At 37.3% G+C, this 20269-nt stretch overlaps 4 protein-coding genes across 7 annotated transcripts; 3 read left to right on the top strand and 1 right to left on the bottom strand.

Annotated features, from left to right (window-relative positions):
• The first annotated feature begins 126 nt into the window (after nt 1–126).
• Nucleotides 127–3125, top strand: LOC124178768 (XIAP-associated factor 1-like). The gene is made up of 3 exons (XM_046562377.1): nt 127–398; nt 620–1005; nt 1093–3125. The coding sequence occupies exons 1-3, from the start codon at nt 364–366 to the stop codon at nt 1854–1856; spliced, it is 1185 nt and encodes a 394-aa protein (XP_046418333.1). The 5' UTR covers nt 127–363; the 3' UTR covers nt 1857–3125.
• Nucleotides 2769–3771, bottom strand: LOC124178769 (cytochrome b-c1 complex subunit 9). Of its 2 annotated transcripts, none has more exons than XM_046562379.1 (3): nt 3523–3771; nt 3297–3446; nt 2769–2941 (listed from the first exon to the last, which is right to left on the bottom strand). In XM_046562379.1, exons 1-3 carry the CDS (start codon nt 3592–3594, stop codon nt 2900–2902), a joined length of 264 nt encoding a protein of 87 aa, XP_046418335.1. In that variant the 5' UTR covers nt 3595–3771; the 3' UTR covers nt 2769–2899. The 2 variants fall into 2 exon arrangements, with proteins under 2 accessions (XP_046418335.1, XP_046418334.1); XM_046562378.1 differs by having other exon boundaries at nt 3528–3762.
• A 332-nt stretch (nt 3772–4103) lies between these two features.
• Nucleotides 4104–9983, top strand: LOC124178767. Its single transcript, XM_046562376.1, has 6 exons — nt 4104–4426; nt 6111–6491; nt 6807–7085; nt 7429–7922; nt 8113–8255; nt 8368–9983. Exons 1-6 carry the CDS (start codon nt 4256–4258, stop codon nt 8376–8378), a joined length of 1479 nt encoding a protein of 492 aa, XP_046418332.1. The 5' UTR covers nt 4104–4255; the 3' UTR covers nt 8379–9983.
• A 280-nt stretch (nt 9984–10263) lies between these two features.
• Nucleotides 10264–15702, top strand: LOC124177819 (coronin-1C-A). Of its 3 annotated transcripts, none has more exons than XM_046560655.1 (6): nt 10264–10395; nt 10933–11159; nt 12376–12857; nt 14055–14433; nt 14705–14947; nt 15049–15702. In XM_046560655.1, exons 2-6 carry the CDS (start codon nt 10962–10964, stop codon nt 15223–15225), a joined length of 1479 nt encoding a protein of 492 aa, XP_046416611.1. In that variant the 5' UTR covers nt 10264–10395; nt 10933–10961; the 3' UTR covers nt 15226–15702. The 3 variants fall into 3 exon arrangements, with proteins under 3 accessions (XP_046416611.1, XP_046416612.1, XP_046416613.1); XM_046560656.1 differs by lacking the exon at nt 10264–10395 and adding an exon at nt 10650–10810; XM_046560657.1 differs by lacking the exon at nt 10264–10395 and adding an exon at nt 10650–10862.
• The last annotated feature ends 4567 nt before the right edge of the window (nt 15703–20269 follow it).

Raw genomic sequence — 20269 nt, 5'->3', positions numbered from 1 at the left:
CGAAATGGGATTCTTTTCGACACGCGCTCGATCTATTCCATAACATTAATATTCGTAATTATGTACCAAATTTCGTTAGTTTTGCCGTATCTATCACAGTTTTCGAGGTATTCGCGACACTTGTGACAACCACGTAGCGCCCAATCGATTTTCAGGACAAGGTAGCTCAATTTGGGAACACATTCCAAGCGTTAAAAAAAGCGAGGATTACCAGTGGGAATACGGGTACTTTACAAAGTTTTGTTGAAATTAACAATTGATGTTTGACCGTATAGGACATACCTATGTTGCACCGTGCACGCTACTTTAGTAACCCTAAACATCGTTGAAATCCTGAAGTATTGTGATTAAACGATTCGAAAGATGAGTGAAAATGACAGTTTAACGTGCGATAATTGGTAAGATACATTTGACACCCTTCAAAATAATTTTTAATTGTTTAAATATGGTTGAAATAGTTCGAGAGAAGTTACGCCTACGGCTAACCTCATTGATGTCAGGCATCTATTTTTAATACTTTAAAAATTAGCTTTTTTGTTCCGCGATTGGTATCTAAATTGAAAATTTTTCTTTATATAACTTATTTCTAAATTAACTTAATACCAATGATTTATTGCAGCAAACAGAAAATTGCATCACAGAATTATGTTACACACACAGCGCACTGCAGCAGACACATAGAACTCTGTAATAAATGTGGGGAACCAGTACCCAAACATAATATCGGTGAACATAACAGTCTGGAGCATGCCAATGAGACATGCTCAGGCTGCAAGGCAAGCATCGAGAAAAGACTTCTTGAAAAACATATGCAATCAGAATGCCCGAAACGCTTCATTTCCTGTCTTTACTGTGAGTTAGAGTTGCCTTTTAGCGACATGACTGCACACACTGATTATTGCGGCACTCGCACTGAGAAATGTGAAGACTGTGGAGAATATGTGATGTTCAAATACACACAATTGCATTTAGATTCAAACCACAAGTTTTTAAAATTGGAAGATGGTAGGTTGTTATAGAGATCAATCTAAGCTCGATTAATAATTGCTTGGAAGCAAAATTCAAATGTTGCTGCTACTCTTCTCGTTTCAGAACCCGGACCGAGTGCATCTTGGGAAGTAACTGGAGCTACTGCATCTAGTGCGAGAGCAACTAGTCTCAAGAATGGAGATGCCACATTATTGCCGTGCGAATTCTGTGATGGTATGTTTACACCAAATGAGTTGAGACGACATCAGATATCATGTACGCTTGGCTGGTGCACCACTAATCCTGTACTTAGAAAAATGTCAGTTGTCCGATGTGACATTTGTCACAAGTCGATTGCTTCACGGGATTATGAAGTTCATCGTACCGTATGCGACCAGCGAGATGTTCCTATCCACGCAGATGTGGTAAACACAAGCGTTATTCCACGTGACACATGTGATTCAGCTGGTCCTTTTGATGAATATAGAACACACCATACTCAATACTCAGGATATCCATTAAGGTCTTCATTGGCTGATAAGATATTGGCAGCCCGGGCCAGGGGAGAGTCCTGTATATTATGTGACATATGTAACAAATCACTCGAACTTATAGATTATCAGAGGCATCGCATTAATTGCTTCGGAAATGAACGTGGCAACCTATTATCTTCCACTCGTTTGTGCCAAATGGATGACTCTACAACAAAGTTGCCCTGTGAATTTTGCGAGGAAAGTTTTAGCCCTCACAGATTGGCTGCACATCAAATTTTATGTTCTCCTGCGGGTCAACAGGCAACAATACCTTGCGAGCTCTGTGGCGAATTGAAATCTCTTGCTGAGGTTCTGCAACATCAAATGTCATGCAAAGTATCAGGTGATCAATAAAGTTACACGAGATCGAAATGAGTAATGCTATTGTAACGCAGTACTGCAGAAAAAAGAACGGATTTTAGCCTCAGAATGACGCAGGAGATTGAGTTTGTAGAATTTGAGAATATTTTGCTTCATTTTAAACCATTTCTAAAGTTGTAAAATACACATGTTTCCTAAAAATGCTCCAATAATTAACATTACGAGTTTCAACCTCATGAAAGTACTCGATTAATACCATATTATATATCTGTGTATTTCACAGGGAAAAAATCCAAAATTTCTCCATTGGCGAATTCAAAAATAGAGAATCTGAAATTTTCAATCTGATAATTTATATATCACAGTATGGTTTTTTTTTGTGTACTCAGCTATCGAAAAAACTTGTAAACTACGCTTTTGTTACATAAAGTATCATGTACACAATCGAGGCATTAATGCTTTGCTATTCAAGTCGTTGGAAAAAAGAATTTACGCAATGCACTTAGCATCCATTTTCATCAATTGAAGAAAAGCCAGTTAACCCCAACACCTACTCATGTCAGATGCATGGTATAACTCTTCTATTTCTCCTGTTAGTATCCTAGATTAGAGTAAATTAACCCCTACACTATGATAAAATCAAGTTGCAACACATAGTATTTATTAGCTATTTTATAGCTTCATTGATGAAAGTTCTCAACTATAGATTGTATTTTAATTTAACTCATATGAAATATAAAAGTTATAAAACATTCTCTAATACTAGAATAGTCATATACTGGACACCTAATATCGAGTATGGTAAGTGATGCTTTTTAAAACTGATCTCGTACTAGACTTTCTTGCATTTTTTAACATAACGCGCACTGTCATTTTTACTTATTATATTTTGCGTTGCAATGAGATTTTATTATGGTTAGTTTAGAACTAAAATTGCTACTAAGATTCTCTAGATATATGTAATATTTTTTATTCAACTACTTATAATATACTTTTCATCCATCGAAATTATGTATTTATATTATCATGTTTATGAAATATTAAATACTATTGCATGCGCATATTGTGGTCTCTTCTTATTCCTTCTCATATTTGTGTTTGATGTCCTTCCATTGTTTCTGAAAATAACATAGCATTACTACAGGATTTAGCAAACATAAATATGCATTAATTAGTACAAGTGGAAATCTTTACCTTTACTAGATTTGTCAATTAGGTATTTGATGAAAATGAACCATGAATAATTATGATTAAAAATGTCAATAAATGCAACAAAGAATCAATTTTACTGTTGGAAAATTCGATGAATATACATTACGTATTGGTAGCCATGCTACGCTAACCTAACTGCATACCACCTGATACAATCCAACTGAATAGTCATCAAAAATTAATCATGTATATGACACGAAGAGAGCAGTCTTTTATTAATGTGGACCTGAATAAAACATTGTTCATGCGCTGGATACTCACTCCTTTGTTATAAGAGTCAAAAATTTGGTTGGATATGGTGTCAAAAGTACGTTCAAAAACGAACGTGCCAGCAATTATAGCCAGCGCAAATGTTGAACTGCGGCGGCAGATAACAGTGTAGACTGTGGACGCAATACCAGCCATTTTGATCTGTCAACAAAATGCAAAAGAATTTGATATTAACTGTTCAAATTGCTTTTAAATAAAATCTCGAAACTGTCGACACCTTACGTAAATCTCTGGCGCAGAACAGACGACAAGTGATCCTAGGGAGATTTGCCTTGGCTTCAACTCGCATGCATGCATACCAACTATATGGCTAATAATATATCACTAAACAGATTTTGCGTAGATCTACCATTTGCTATAGTTTCCTCTTGCAGAGACCTCAAGAAATATTTGAGCTTCAGATTTGAATTTCAGCAGTTATGTATTGACCTTAGTCTAAAAGATTTCGAACATATTTTTGACTTCTCACAGCGTTGCACAAGGTTCAGCCCCCTGACACTCACCACTGATCGTATACTAAAAAATTGTACGCGTTTATCCCCGTTTTTTAGTTCCTCTACGTGGCGCTGGTAGACTTCTGACACACTCGCTACCTCCGCTGACCGCGCGCAAGCTTCTCAGACAACTACTAGCGCTACTAGAGGTGGAGATTGGCGGCAGAATCGAGGGACATTTTGCGAACCATTTTTAGCAGCGTGTGTCAGGGAGCTGACAAGGTTGAATTCAGCAATACTCTACATATATTCAAGTTCATGGTCCAAGCTGCAGGCAGCAAGACTGCACTTCTAACGAAATTGCGTTGTCTAAGGTTTGACATCCGCTTCCCATCAGTTCAGTCCGAAGTCAGGGTTCCGTGTTGTGTTGTTGTTATTTTTCATTGCGAATGGTGAGGCGAGGGTGTCGTAGTTAGCTGAAAACTGTGCAACAAAAGATACGATTCAGTTGCGATAATGGGTAATCAGGTCATACGGGGTACCATGGGGGGTCATAAGAAAGCAATCACGGTATCATCCACGGGAAATGATGTTACGACGAAGAAAGGCATGTCACGAAGTGCCTCTGGGGCCGACATTGAACACACGTCGCACACGCAATTCGAACCGATTGACAAACTCGCCAAGGCAAGTGCATCCCTTTGCATAATTATTCTCTAGCCATGCAATATGTTGTTGCCACTGGTAACGGAGCTGACGGTACCCTGAATTGCATTCTCCTGTTTTTCATTCTTTCAACAACAATTCCTGACACATCAGATCAATGGAGCAGTGTTATGACAGACGTGTCACAACGCATCATCAGATGTATTTATTAATGTATTTTTATCGCTTTTAAATCGATGCGGAAACAATCGTTGAAGACTTTTTTCTCCGGTTGATAGATCACGTGAATCGTAAAATATTGATAACGACTTGTGCCTCAACTTTTACACCTTTGATAACATCACGGAGTAAAATTCGATTCCAGTATGATAAAATCTGTATTTTTTTACATCTGCATGTCGTGTCCTGTAGAGTTAGGAAGTCGCAACGAAAAATTCTAAATTGTTAAATAATGAACATTTTTTTTTTATCTGTTTGAGTTTCTACTCCAGAACTTTATTCTGTTTATATCCAGATTGCTATGTCTCTAATAATCTATAATTTGCTCCGTTTTTAAAGGAAATACTTATACACACATTTTAAAGAAAATTGTGGTAGAGATGTATAGTAAAACCTTGCTTATCGAACCTTCGATTAACCGAAATGCACATTTCACTCGAGCACTCCCAATTATCTGCGGTTTATCATGGAATAATTAGAAGGACTTCGGATGAAACGGAATAATCCGCCATGTCTATGTGTAAACTAGTCTTGTGTCCGTACTTTCTTTAACACGCATAAACTTGTCAAAGTTTATTATGATTTTTTACAATAGTGAGTTGTAAACGCAACAGTTCCATTTCTGGAGTTAAAGGGAAATTGTCATGATGACTTAGGCTGAGATTTTCGTATTATCTGAAATTTAAGGTGTCACCCCGATAGATTATCATGGAAACATATATATTTCCAAATATCCAAGTCCACGTATGTCAAAAGCAAAAAAGAACTTAACAGCCCCATTCTATGCACAATTCCGAACAAAAACACTCGAATCCATATACACAAAAGAATACAAACAAAAGAGATGGCATGGATTCTATGAATTTACTATTGCTACTTCGTAGAACCAGTGCCATTTTTCTATTTCTGACTCAAATAAAAATGTATTGGGGTGTTTTTGTTCAGAATCGTGCGTAGAGTAGAGCTATTAAACCCTTGTTCGCGTTTGAGATAGGTGAACTTTGACATTTGGAGATATTTATGTCAACGTCGAAATCGACCAGGGCATCCCTCTAACTTATCGCATATATAGCCAAATTCGACATGAAAAATTGATGAGCTAGGAAGGTTTTTTTTCCAAATTTCTGTCTTTGTATTGTAGGGGTCACGCTTCCTTCATCTGACACGATTTTCACTATACATAGTAAATATTTGAAAATCACATGACCAACCACTGCTGCGACTGAAAATTTACAAATTCTCAAGTCACAGTCTCAAGTACAAATAATTAGGAACTGCGGAGGTAATTTGAAATTTGGTATTCAACAGTTTCTTACAGACTATTCGACTAGACTTGTTATCAAAGTTTTATCAGCTCCCAGCCCTGCTTAGAGCATATATTTAAAGTGTCAGAAATATTATCACAGCTAGATTTCATGTCACATATCATCAATATGAATTTATAGTTTGCATCAATGTTAAAATTAATTTATTTGTAACTTTTTAGATCCTAACAGAACGATCACAACAAGAGGAATCTGTAAATGGAGTTACCGAGAATGTATTTAAACGATATATGTTTCCGCAGTATCCCAAGCTTGCGGAGAAGTTGTTTTTGTTTTTACATCGTCAGTCAAAAGCAACAACTTCCCATCTTGGAACTTCTGCATTCAGACAGCAGATTGAAAGGTTTCTTTCGATCATGAATGACCAAACGATATTGGAAAATTATGTCAAGATGTATGCCAGGGAAGGCATAGACGTAGTCCCTGACGGCTTAGACGACTTACTAATGGTTACTTATCAATTAGCTTTGGACAGCTCAAGTGGCGGACCACAGCGCTGCCCACACATTCATCGTACAATCGAATCTGTTACCAAATCCTGTGTTAGTAAACCCACCTTTTTCATTGTATGATAAATATCTACTGGCAGTAGTTAAAATTAACTTGAGGTAACAATATCTGTCGTTGACTATACATGAAATAATAGAATAAAAATTAAACTACAGTTCAAATTTTAAATTATTTCATCTAGCCAATGTGTTATTCAATTGCAAAAAACATTTACAAAGTTTATTTCAAAGTGAAACTTGTTTTATAACTGTTATGTCATCCACACATTTGTCATCATGACTTGTAATCAAATTTGTTATATTCTGTTGATTGTAATTCAATCAAGACTGTAAAGAAATTTATTCCAGTTTCACGGCAAAGAAGTCCTATCTGTGAGCTATGTGAGCAATTGGTTATGGCAAAATTGCCCACGGTTGTTTAACGGCCTACATCGTTATATTGTCCACGCTTTCACAACGGCATATCGAAATGGTGCAGCCTTACTTTCTGAAGTTCAGTCACGACCACAATTAGCACCAGCTACACCAGTTCTAGAGCAATCTGCACCTCTCGATGGATCAAAACCTCTGCTTCCTTTAAGCCATGTCTGGCTACTTTCTGGAAGTCTTCCACTCTGTTACACGCAGGTAAATATGTAAAAGATACATAATTTCACCGTCGCTGTTGTACCAGAACCATAAATTTGGTATGATGGCCAAAGAATATTGCCTATTCTATACTAGTTGATGCCACATGTTTGATGAAAGTTGTAATGTGCAAAGTAATAGATCATTTTTGTGAAACTATTTCGAAACACTGTTACTCAATGAGCAACAGATCAGTTCTTACTTGTTGAGTGCTTTTGTGTGAGACATTACAAGATTATAGCTGCATTGCTGGCAGATTTTTCAATGTAAAGAATATTTTGATTTCAACACAATAGGTTCAGTACTCTTATTACGTAATGAGGGGTCATGTTTATGTACGTAGGCTGAGATTTCTCCTACGGAAGGTACTCAAGCACTGATAGCAAAAATGGCTGGACCAACGTACCCCAGTCATTGGACTCTTCTTTATAACAGTGGGCAACACGGATCTGGTGCGAACAGATTCATACACCATGTCCTGGGATATAAGGGTCCTACTTTATTGTTCCTTAGGGGTGTGAGTCCTGAGGAAGGAGGCGATCGCCCAACATACTGTATATGTTCGGCCGTTGAATGGCGTGAATCTCACCTCTATTGGGGTGATGAAGATTCCATGGTTATAGAGCTTTCACCCACATTTAGAATCGTGGAAAGAGGACCCAAGCTAGTTTATCTAAACACAATGATCCGTGGCTATCCGCAAGGTGTCCGAGCCGGCAGTGATCCACGAAATCCTTGCGTTGATTTGGACAAATCGTTCCAGTGCCTTAAACTTAACGGTGTACCTTATCGTCTTGATAGCTTGGAAGCTTGGGGTTGTGGAGATCGGAAATCCAGGTAGGGTACACTTTGATTCTTCATCGATTTTCAATTTGGTCCGTAGGTCTGTTATTGGACTGACCCAGCTATTGATGAACTCTGTTCGTGGTTGCTTACGCTGAAAACTGTAATGCCATAAATTTCCATACTTTCGTTTTATTTTTAATGTTATGTTAAGTATTCGTACTAATAGTTATTCACTTTTCAGAGAGTTACAGTTAGAGATTAAAAAGTGGCAAGTCAAAGAAGCTGAGAAACAGAGGGTGGTCAAGCTAAGTACGACTGATTGGTTGGATCACCCGGACCGCTACCTTCTTGAACTGGGTGGACGAACATCTTACAATAACGCGGGTAGCTAGACAGATTAACATCGGTGCTCCTTTAGTTCTGTACATATGTACATACTGTTATGATCTTCGTTATTGCCAAAATGATAAAGCAGCCCAGCTAGCTTTTTTTACAGATAATCGATAAAAATGTCCTATCAAGAGAGTGGACATGGCCTAACACTGGAAGCCCAGTACTTATAGCTCAGTGGGGTTTTCTGAGATTCGCACAAAGTACTGATTTCATGCTAGGACCGAGAATATTTTACTCACATAGCAGAGACTGTGTTAGTACTAGAAAAGTAAGTTGTTCGTTTGTTAAAAAAAAAAAATTCACCAAAAAGTATTGAATGTTTAAACAATATTCAAAGCATCATGGACTTGACGTTTTTAAAATTGCAAATATTTGTAGCCTTTGAAATTGCTCAACGTATTTATGTGTACCCAAAGCGAGGGTTCAAACTGCTGCTACTTACTTATTGTTGTGAGGCGACAGTGTTTACAGGCAAGAAACTTAATTTTTCGAATTATATTATAGGTCCCATCAATGAATGTGCCAGCATTACAAATTCTTTGTTTCTGTTATTTGTTTAATACAATGTAGAATAAGTGACTAAATTCGGCTAATTGTAATGGTTTTTCAATGAATTCTATTCACTTTAATATTGTATCTAAATATTTGCAGTTTAATTTATAGGTATATTGAAAGAATTCGTGGATGCCGCGCTTAGGCCTATGTCCATAATCTTACTCAAGCATCAGTATAAGTATTAGGTTTTATTCTAATTATTAATGTGTAATTATTAACGAACACAACGGCCTTATTACTTGTCTCTTGAGTATCTCAATTAGGGGTACTCAAATACGATATGTAATTATATGATGAAGTTATCGATTATGATCGATAATGTACTTAACGACCGGGTATTGGACATTCCCCCGCAGGAGTGAGCCTATTTGCTCTCCTTTGTAAAGTAATATCTTTTAAATAATGTACGTTGACCTGTTACAGCGGTTCTTAATTATTGAAACATGTACTTAATACGAAGTGTACAAGGTTATTAAACTAATATTACTTTTAAAATGATACGTTTTAGATTAATCTACAGGCTCGTGTAATTTTAACTAAGAAATTCATTGAATCACTTTACTTTTGTAGCTATATAATCCTATTCAGCATGATAATCGAAGAATTTGAATCATCATTTGCAAACTTTTAATGTTTAAAAAACAACATAGGATCGGATCATATAGATTTTCTTTCGCACGTTTATGATCTGCAGCTTGTATGCATGAATTTTTTGTGCAACGTCGAGAATACACATTTGAACGAAAAAAGAACACGGTTCTTCGTATAACATTGATAAAATTTGTAAAGCGAATTTTTTCAGTAGAGTTCGCCGGTAAATGTCTCATGAACGTCCTCAAAGTGTGAAGAGTGCAGGTATTTGAAAATTCATACCTTCCCATCACCATATAATAGTGAGATTAATTTTTTTAAGCTTTGACTGCAGAATGATAATTGCCGTGAAAAATCTAATTCGGAGACTTAGTATTACGCAAGTTGCATGTATGTGAAATAAATTGTCGAGGTACCATCAAAGTACACCGCTACAAGATATACTTATGTATGAAAGACGTGAGTCGAAGCCTTCCTGGACCTTATCTACTGATGCGTAATCAGCGTAACGAATAATTATTGTGTAAAAGGTTGCGCGTATTAATAAATGCACAATGCATGTGCTTGAATTGATTTGTATTTGTAAATTAATCACGCGATCAAGTTAGTAATAAAAAATGTGAAAAACCCAAGCAATATTGTCAAAAAAATTGTTTCTCATAATGTTACGCGATACTGGCTCACGCACGACCACGCATTATCCACGCAACTCCTATTTATAGCCGTTAGTCGTGGTCGAGTTAGTCAATGGGTATTTTTAAAATAAGCGCGCTTTTTCCCCCGTGTTGGCCGCATTCGACGCGGGGCACGCGCAGAACGGGCCGAGTGATTCCGAGTAACCAAAGTGGGACGGGGACGGGCGGGCGGTATGGCCGCGGGGGCGGGGGAGAGAAGGAGCTCTTTTCCAAAAGCGTGTGCCGCCTGTCATCGGAGGAAAGTCTCCTGACGGTCAATTCCCGCGTTATCGCCGGCCGTTTGATAAATAGTAAGATAACTGAATATTATTTGAATAACGATTAAACTTCTTGTGAAAATTCATCATCAACGGGGGGCGGTAGGGTGTGCCGCGGCGGAGCGACCGAGTGAGAAAGAACATGTGCAGAGGGATGGGGTGGATACCCGTGCGTGCGAGAGGGTGCGCATTGCCAAATAAGGCGTTGCAGGGCGGTTTCCGGTCCCGGCGCAGGGTGCCGCCATCCCGCGGTTATCCACCCAACCGAAATGAGATATCGCGATTGACGCACACCGCTGCGGCACTTCCCTTCCCCTGGTCTGCATGTTGAAAATTCGGTGAAAATATCTGGGAAATATTTTTCATTTTATTCCTCTCCGATAGTGGGGAATATCTATTTATAAGTCAAGGGGATGATCCATGTGGCGGCCATACCCGCGCTTCCTACGTAATAATTATTTATTACCAATAATATTATAATACATACACGAACGTTCCTAGTAAGTTGGAGCGCTGAGCTTTTTTAGGTTAAGTTCTCTTGTCTCAATATTGTTTGTTGATCTGTTGCAGGTCCAGTGTAGTAGGTAGCTTGGTTAGGTATGTCTTTTCGTGTGGTGCGAAGCAGCAAATTCCGTCATGTCTATGGCACGGCATTGAAACGGGAACAATGCTACGATAACATCAGGGTGTCCAAGTCCTCATGGGACTCAACCTTTTGCGCTGTTAATCCAAAGTTCCTCGCCATCATTGTTGAGTCTGCTGGAGGTGGTGCTTTTATAGTACTTCCTCATAACAAGGTGGGTTGATGTATGTGTGAATTTTTTCCTTTTTTACAGGTCGCGTATACCATGAATACATCACGAATATTACGGGATTGGAAGAAAGTCACTTTATTCCAATAGTGTGGCTCGTTCCAAAGATTAACTCAAGTTATACTTAAATTTACATTTTAATCTCCAAAGACTAATTGATGTATGTTATTGTGACGTGTGTAGTACGCGTCCACAATATTTCCCATTGAACATTTTCACCACCAAAATCTATGTCATGCTTTCTGTTTGGCTATTCTCAAAACTATCATGCTTGCTGTTTTTGTTATTACCTTAGTTGTAAATTAATGTTACAAATTTGATAATTTATGGGTGAGCTATAAATAGTTTTCAATGGTCTTAGGGTCGATGAGTCATGATCGTGCGATTGTACTTTCTGACATTGAGAGAGTCTCAGTCAAGCTAATCTTAGATGATCCTGTAAACAAGTGAAATAAATATAACTTTCTCCTGCAGTACGATGATCCCATCGATGGTATTCTTGTAATTTTGGCTATATAAGCATCAGAAATACAAAGTTAGACTCAGTGATCTTAAGTTTTAAATCAATTTAAGGCTTCATTAGAGCTGCATAACAGATTTAAGATTTACTATATTTTACATGGTAATAGTTTCTTTTCGCCTGCTTGCAAGATCTGAGTTTAAGTTATTTGTAAAAACTTTAATTACACTGTTGAGTCTGTCAGTTGATACGCAAGAAAAAAAAACTTATATTATCAGTGTCTTTATAACATTCAATAATGACCATGATATCGGTTCGCCTTGTAAGACATGTTACCAGCTCATACCGTGTACACTTCTGAATACAAGGCCCGAGTTAGATTAGTAACTGGAGTTATGACGTAATATTGGCAAATGCACAAGTACAGCCAGTTTCGATCATTCTTGTTTGCATTTTTGGGGCAAAGCCAACTTTAGTGAATTCTTGTTAATTTCATTCCGTACAGAATTAAATTATGCGAGGTTTGTTTTGTATGAATTAAAGACTGTTTAGCAACTCACAAAAATATGCAAAAAAGATTCATGGTTTATTCGGAGCTAGAGTGCAGCTTTTGAAAGCATCTTGAGTTATTTCAAAACTGGATAGAAGCTTACTATATCATTATGAAAGAATTATGTAATAATGAAGAGATTGTAAGTTGTAATCCACAAAATAACAAAAATTATTAATGGACTTGAACAGGTGGGTAGAATTCCAGCCGATTATCCCTTGGTGGGTGGACACAAGGGACCAGTTTTGGACATAGCATGGTGCCCGCACAATGACAATGTCATAGCATCAGGGTCGGAGGATTGCGTCGTTAAAGTATGGCAGATCCCTGACAGTGGATTGTCCCGCACCCTCACGGAGCCTGTGGTCGATCTACAGCTGCATCAACGCAGAGTAGGACTTGTTCTCTGGCACCCAACTGCACTGAATGTACTTCTTACCGCAGGCTCTGACAATTTGGTTATAATTTGGAATGTGGGAACTGGTGAAGCCTTGGTGCGCATTGACTCCCATCCCGATGTTGTTTACTCAGCTTGTTGGAACTGGGATGGGTCCCGTTTAGTCACTACTTGTAAGGACAAGAAAATTCGCCTACTTGAACCTAGATCTGGAGAAGTTCTGGAAGAAGCCATTGCTCATGAAGGCACCAAGGCCACTCGAGCTATTTTTCTTAGGTAATATAAACATTTGTTCAAAAATAAAAAATAATAATCTATTCTGTCAGTTTTGCGGAATATACTTTGGTAATTTATTGGACAGTTTATTGGCTAACAAATTTGGCAGACAAGCGCATTTCGAAATGGCGTGTTGCAGAGTTATCTGAATATTTTACTTTAAACTGTTTTAATAAATCCAGAATCTTGGGAGAATCTTGAGAAATTAAACAGTCACTTCAATACTAAAAATTTACATTCAATTCGCAATTGCAGTTCTTCTATTTTTATTTCCAACTTAGCCAAGAGATTTGTGTTTTGTAACTACTTGGAATCATTTTTTGTCTAATGGACAGTTGAATTGATATCATTTATTACTTATCTGCAGTCTTGTATTTACAGAAGATTCGTCCAGAGTCACGATGATTTGTTCTTCAAATCTAATTTAAAATTGTTACGGCGTGGGTGCTTAATCTTTTAGGGCATTGATAACATAACAATTTGATAAGTCTTGAATGCAGTCAACTGTCTGTTCATGTATTCCGGAACAACTTTTCTACGTCAGTTCTACTTAACCAGTAACGTTCTAATCAATGACCCTGACATTTATTGATTGTAAAAAAGTATTCCTACAATTAACTAAGCAAATGCAATTTTCCACTTTCCACCATAGTTGCTAAATATTTTTATTGTATTTATTCTATTGAATCTCATTTTAGTGTTAATCCTTTTTTCACCACCCAAATTTTTAGCCTTTAATAATGAGCTACAATGATTAGAGGCACCAAGAACCGGTTCATGTATTTAGATAATATTAATGATGATTCAGATAATATATTATTTGTCATCAATTTTTATTTTTGTTTGTGAAGAATTACCTGAATCAGTGCTTGAACATCATTTATTAAATATCAGTTGCAAAGATCTGTGTATATTAAAAACGATTCAATAATTATTTCCCAAGTTTACATTTTGATTAATTGTTAGGGTTGATACCTTATTCTTAAGTTTTCACCAATTGAGAAGGAAAGATCAGATTATTGACTGCTGAATCTCATAAGGTTTTGTGATTTAAATATACACAATGCCAGAAACGAAAATTAATTGGATCAATCATTTACGAACGTAGAATGGCGAATAAAAAAAATTACCTGTTACTATTCTTGATTCTCGAAACTAGCCGCACTCATTCATAAATAGCTTTTTATTTTTTCACAGGGGTGGCCTCATCTTCACAACAGGTTTCAGCAAGATGTCAGAGAGGCAGTATTCACTCCGTGCTCCCGATATGTTAGGTGAACCCATAGTCATGGTGGAATTGGACACAAGCAACGGAGTCATGTTTCCATTGTACGATCCTGACACAAACTTAGTCTTCCTGTGTGGCAAAGGCGACTCTGTGATTCGTTATTTTGAGATCACTCCTGAGCCGCCCTTTGTCCACTATATCAACACCTTCCAGACGCCGGATCCTCAGCGAGGGATAGGAATGATGCCAAAACGTGGCTGCGATGTCAACAGTTGTGAAATATCTCGTTTCTATCGTCTCAATAATTCTGGATTCTGCCAAGTCGTTTCAATGACCGTACCAAGAAAGGTATTGTCATGAGTCATGTATGACGCAATTTTTATTCCATGTGCCGTATCATCTTAATTGGCATAAAATACCACGTGATTTTTTTTCCTGCAATCTTTATCCAGATTGATACGACGATCTTAGTAGTGGTAATACCTTCCAATTTCAATTTTCTGTTATTAATCCTGCAACTGTTCACTAAAGATATTAATTAATGTTAATTGAGAAATTTGAGTCATAGTTTCAAGCAAATTACCAACAATATTACAATAATGTCTATGTTTCCATATAGTCCGAACTATTCCAAGAAGACTTGTATCCGGACACTCCAGGACATGCAGCTGCCATTACTGCAGAGGAATGGGAATCCGGTTCAGATGCTGAACCCATTCTGATTTCCTTGAGGGATGGCTATCAGCCAGCAGCGGCAAAGAACGATCTTAAGGTGCACAAGAAAGCCAATGTATTGGGTAAAAGTGCCAAAGTTGGTGCTACCGCGGCTCAAAGTGCCGCACCACCAGCCTCCAATGTTTCGGTATGTAGTATTTGTACTCTTCCAGTGAGTGAGCTGAACAAAAAGTTGACGGTAATTTGTTCAAGATCGTGTCATATTATCCCTGTTTTAAAATTCTTTAGGATGAAGTTCTAAAGGAGCTTGCCGAAGAGATAAGAAAGTTGAAGGCTGTAATCGTAAAACACGAGGGAAGAATTCGTGTACTCGAGGCTGCGGCTGCTCTGCAAATGAAAGAGCAGGAGAGAAATGAGAAAGTTTCTCCTACCGAAAAAGATGTTTTAGCTGCCGATGAGGTCTAAATGCTTCTGGAGATCATATTTTTACATGAACACAGACAGGATCATATATAACTATTTAATATTAAATGAGCGTATTATATTTTGATATGACAATTTGTGTAAATACTAGGTACTAGCCGATTTGCGCGTTTTGCAGCTTCGCTACTTATTTTTATTATTTATTTTCATCCAATCATCGAATTATCTTCGTATTTTTATTACCTTTATTTCTCTTTTCACTCAAATCATTTGTCTAATCGATTGTCATTCATCGGTCGTTACCTATTATTGCTGTTACCATATACATACATACATACATATATTACACATGTTATAACTTAACATATTATTGTTATATGAATATGATTATGATTATTATTATTTTAAACGTAAATGCGCGCTGCTGTAAAAGTAATTTTTAATAACAAAGAGTGCCTAATTTGTACAGACAATACATTTTGCTGTAAGATAACAACAATAAGAGATTTTTCTATTTGATCTTAGTCGTAATCATTATACGTCATATATGTATCTGCATACATATTTGTATAATACGATATCTTGATAGAATCAAAATATCCCACCCAGATTTGAGACTTGTTCCAACAGTATTCACAAATTACGTCTTGAACTTGCAAATCCCCCATTTTTCGGTAATCCAAAAATTATGGAATAATTAATCGATTCATGGTGCGAGCTCACGAGGTTTGACAATATGTTTTTTCAACACATGCTTGGAAAGTTAGATTTGAGAAGCTTGCGAAGCGAGCATGAAGCGTTCCATTTCTGAACAATCCGATAAACGACGTTAGCCCATACGCTTACTTGAAATTCTTAATTTTGCGCACTACAGTTTTCTTGGCGTATGCTCAATTTCCGATAGTTCAATTTTACGCATCTCCAGTGATATCATTAGGCTGAGTTGAACCTGAAGTTGGCGCGTTTAGATTAGGTTTCATGAAACCGGGCCTGTGCCTCTGAACCTCTTGATTGCTCTTGATCTACGTCTTTTGAAATATTACATTACGCTCGTTTTTTATTTTCAAACCAAACTTACCTTCATAAGTGTTGGTAAAATGACAATGGTCAAACGTGCGGATGGGCGATATCTGACTTGTGCTATTGCAGCAGTCGTATTCGCGTGCAAGACAGCACTCGCCTTTGCAGCTAACGGTACAAACTTTACACTCGTCGGAAATCGCTCACTTTCCGCACTTGTAACACAATATACTTTTCTTCATAGTAGGCCGAAAACAGGGTTTTGTGCCCGCGTCGCATCTTAAAATCCCGTCTTGTGCCTACGTAGGACGAAAAAAACATTGTTCGCATCATGGCGTAACACTTTACACCCCCGATACGAAAATAGTAAATTTCTTCTACTAGTTCACAGCTTAGCAATTGATTCTACGTTTGTAAACATACCTGCGAATCTCTACCGATAAGCGTTGGATTTTCCTATAATTCTGGTCGACAGACGTACTTGCGAGTTTTCTTTTATCCATTTTTTTGTTGCAAAAATGAGCTTGCAATCTTATATGCCTACGCTCGGTAGAGGTGCAGTTTTCAGCGTGAATAACAATTCAATTGATATGGGAGAAATGACGCGAGATCATCTTTATCGTATAAAGACACCGTGTATACTACAGTAGGTACTGAGGCCTATTATTGGTTCAAGCTAATACTGCCTCGTAACCATGTGTAATATACCGTGACCAGTGTTCAATGGCAAAGAATTATAGCCATATATGAATTATGAATTAAGTATCAAATTTCTCGAAACTGATTGACTAGTACAATACTGGCTTGAGGAGTCATTTCAAATAACTCATAATTCGCGTGCGTTCTACAAAGCTATAGTGCTATAAATTTTTACGAGTTTGTACAATCGTGGTTTTGTTTTATTACATTTTTCAGTGTATCCAGAGCCCATGATAAAGGGTATTTCAAGCATTTTAAAATCAAAGAGTATCATATTTTATGTTTCGAACACCTTGGACTAAAGCACGTTAAACGTGTATCGGCAATAAAAATTATCAGGTAGTTTTTCTTGAAACCGGGACCTTTACTTACGTTTAGAGTAAACTCACAATAAGAATGATTAACGTAAGACACCAAATATATCAGATGCCCACCTTAAGAGACATTTACGTTTTATACTACATTAAAAAAACATTGACTTTCCTGAACGGATCAGGGCTATCATTTTCCGATTTTCCCATTATTAATGAAAATGAAAATATTGGAAAAAAAGATTTTTGTCTTTTCAAATATCTGGAACTGTTCCGTTAATTTCGCTCTAAATCTGATCAGCGTTGAGTTAACTAATTTTCACGTATATTTGTTCTTTTATTTTCGAGTCATTGCTTGACGAACAAGCGGCGACAAAACCTCCCGTTTTCACATGGTAGGTTCTAAGTTCACGGAACAAAAAAATAGTAATATGCAATTAAAATTTCGAACTACAAATTCAGATTCGTGATAGACAATTCAAAAGCCCTTGGATACTATATTACGTGAAAATGTTACCGACTTTCTTTATTTTGAACCATTATAATGGAACCACCATTATCAATTTTCGAATTCTAAACTCAGATTCGAATTTACTTACGATTACGACCATACGTACGTACATACATACACACAGATATCCATCTGAAAATGGTCGGAGACGATTCTCTAGATCTCGAAACGACGAGATCTAGTGAAAACTCATCTTTTCATTTTCGGACTGATTACAATACCTTCCTTTTTTCTCTGAAAACAGAGAAACGGAAAGTTAAAAAGAATGGCAATTTCGTGAAGAACTCAGGGATAGTTAGGCATGGATTTTTCGCGCAAAATCTAGTTTCTAACCTGCGAGTAGAGTAGCGCCGAATCTGGAGAACAACTCGCATCTTAATCAGGCATTCTCGAGTTATAGTCAGTCAAAGCATATTGGTTGCACTCATATGACGTAGGACAACCACTTGAAAGCCGTAAAAACAAATTAATTATCCACCTTAGTGGATAGGATGTTTTTTTATAAATCCGAAATAGTAGAGCATAGCCATAGCAGGAATGAAAAAATAATAAACGTATAAATTATCAATGTTAACGTACAGCTAAAGGCAGTGCAAATTCGGATGGCCTCGGCAAAATTCAGAGTGATGCTTCTACGAAATATCGTGTGAATAATAAAAATAATTAGACATTCAGAGTAAAGTAGGTATATTGTATAGGTTCACCAAAGTAATTTCTTAAGACTTGCTTTATTACGGAACGACCGATATGCGGCTAATCCTAATGAGTAATGTTTTAGCAACTTCTGCAAACCAAAGAATGAAATTTGATTAATTTTTTTTCTACCGACCCCAGATATTTTTATCTGCACTCTGCCCTGCTAATAGCCACTTGCAGTGCTGTACTACACATATAATGTACATTTAACCTGGCATTTGTTGCGGAGTTACCAAGGTAGCCAAAAAATTGTCCTGTCTGTTTTTCATGTGAATCACGTGGATGGACAACATGTTTTGCAATACACAGATGCAAATAATTGATAAACTTTCTAGAAGCCGACTAACAATCAATTTCGTATAATTTCTCAGTCGAAACTAGAAACAGAGGAATACGATGTCTTGAAATGCTAATTCCCGGCAAGAACGTGTGAAATGTATATCTACTGATACAAAGTGTTCTGTTCAGTACAAGTCTAGGAACAGATTTAAAAAAACCGTTCTGTCTTCGAAGAATTATTAATATATTGTCTTATGCCGCAGATTATGGAGAGTCGCGCACTATAGTAGCTGGTAAAATAAAAACTTTTTACGACTCCAGACGTGGCTTGGAACCTGATGAAAAACACACAGAACAAGCCAGCTCAGTGCAGGATTTGGAAATTTTTATGTGTAAAAAAGATTTAAAGTTCCTCTAATTGTGAGTGACAGGGACGTGGACCGCAATTTACGAACCACATGTCTCAGCGGTAGGCCTTTATCGTATCCGAAGGTACCGGACAATATCGCTTGCTTGAGGGTATCTATAATCTGTTGAAATCAACCGAAAGACGGCTCATTCGTCACGGGAATAGGTCAGTTAGAAATACAGCGACAGTTTGGAAACATATTTTTTCTTTGGATGATACCCCAAACATGGTTTTTTTTTTTTTTTTGTCGTAAAATTCTCGTAACGCAAGCTTTCAACGACGCGATAAACTTTATTAGATCATTTATCTCCGAGGCTCCGGTTTGTCAGGAAAATAGTTCATTTTAGTATTGTTTGGGAGTTAGGAGATGGCGGGGAACTTTTTGTCACGGAAAGAATCAAGTAACGTAATAAAACTGTTTCATCTGCAATCAAATTCCTTCAAACTGTCATTTATTATTGTTCATTTCATTATTTTTACCCTGTAGAAGTGCCGCAAGAGAATTTGCAACGCAGCCAATACTGGCAATAAAATCTGTAATTGGTTCCCGCACATAACATAATTCTGATGAGCGGTATCCGACATACACTGTAGTTATAAAATTTTCAGATAATTATTCTCGTGACACCGATCGCAGGATGAGCTTGATCAACGAACACGTCATTTTCAACGGAATTATCGATCATTGAATTTATATCGGTGCTGCGAACTTGTTTCCTGAAACATAACAAATACCGGTTTATAATTGAATCTCGAGTGATTGGAGCTGCAGCCGCTTTCCACGTTTGCAAATTCAATTCGCCAAGCTTAAATGGTACCGCTATAGCGGGAAACCGAACAACCTAGGACACAAATCTATGTATATTCGTTGTAGGTGTACAGCGTGAATACTAACCGGTGCTCGGATGGAAGCAGCCTCGATTCGAAAACTTCTGAGACGGCTGAAATTAATGTACCTATCTATTAGACGGTCTTATAATGTTCTCAAGTTTATCTATCTCTCATTTAATTGGAATTGCCCAAATGATTTTGATCACTTCGGGTATTGTACGACGATTACAAAAAAGTAGTTTCATAAAATCCTCATCAACTTTCGCACGTGCTACTGAACAAAATAACGAAAGCTGGCCGTTGCTCATGGAGTAACGTGGTTAAAGTTTT

Source organism: Neodiprion fabricii, chromosome 3 (genome assembly GCF_021155785.1).
Source record: "Neodiprion fabricii isolate iyNeoFabr1 chromosome 3, iyNeoFabr1.1, whole genome shotgun sequence".
In the NCBI taxonomy this organism is placed as follows: Eukaryota; Metazoa; Arthropoda; class Insecta; order Hymenoptera; family Diprionidae; genus Neodiprion; species Neodiprion fabricii.
The sequence above is the reverse complement of the archived record's forward strand: the minus strand, read 5'-3'. Positions and strand labels throughout refer to the sequence as shown.

Excerpts from the sequence above, each read along its gene's own strand:
- LOC124178768 (XM_046562377.1), top strand. The coding sequence starts at position 364 with ATGAGTGAAAATGACAGTTTAACGTGCGATAATTG. Across the intron at positions 399-619 it reads AGTTTAACGTGCGATAATTG|CAAACAGAAAATTGCATCAC; the intron begins GTAAGATACATT and ends GATTTATTGCAG. Across the intron at positions 1,006-1,092 it reads GTTTTTAAAATTGGAAGATG|AACCCGGACCGAGTGCATCT; the intron begins GTAGGTTGTTAT and ends TTCTCGTTTCAG.
- LOC124178769 (XM_046562378.1), bottom strand. The coding sequence starts at position 3,602 with ATGCATGCATGCGAGTTGAAGCCAAGGCAAATCTCCCTAGGATCACTT. Across the intron at positions 3,447-3,527 it reads GTTCTGCGCCAGAGATTTAC|ATCAAAATGGCTGGTATTGC; the intron begins GTAAGGTGTCGA and ends TTTTGTTGACAG. Across the intron at positions 2,942-3,296 it reads TTGACTCTTATAACAAAGGA|AAACAATGGAAGGACATCAA; the intron begins GTGAGTATCCAG and ends TGTTATTTTCAG.
- LOC124178767 (XM_046562376.1), top strand. The coding sequence starts at position 4,256 with ATGGGTAATCAGGTCATACGGGGTACCATGGGGGGTCATAAGAAAGCA. Across the intron at positions 7,086-7,428 it reads TTCCACTCTGTTACACGCAG|GCTGAGATTTCTCCTACGGA; the intron begins GTAAATATGTAA and ends TTATGTACGTAG. Across the intron at positions 7,923-8,112 it reads TGTGGAGATCGGAAATCCAG|AGAGTTACAGTTAGAGATTA; the intron begins GTAGGGTACACT and ends TTCACTTTTCAG.
- LOC124177819 (XM_046560655.1), top strand. The coding sequence starts at position 10,962 with ATGTCTTTTCGTGTGGTGCGAAGCAGCAAATTCCGTCATGTCTATGGC. Across the intron at positions 11,160-12,375 it reads TAGTACTTCCTCATAACAAG|GTGGGTAGAATTCCAGCCGA; the intron begins GTGGGTTGATGT and ends GGACTTGAACAG. Across the intron at positions 14,948-15,048 it reads CACCAGCCTCCAATGTTTCG|GATGAAGTTCTAAAGGAGCT; the intron begins GTATGTAGTATT and ends AAAATTCTTTAG.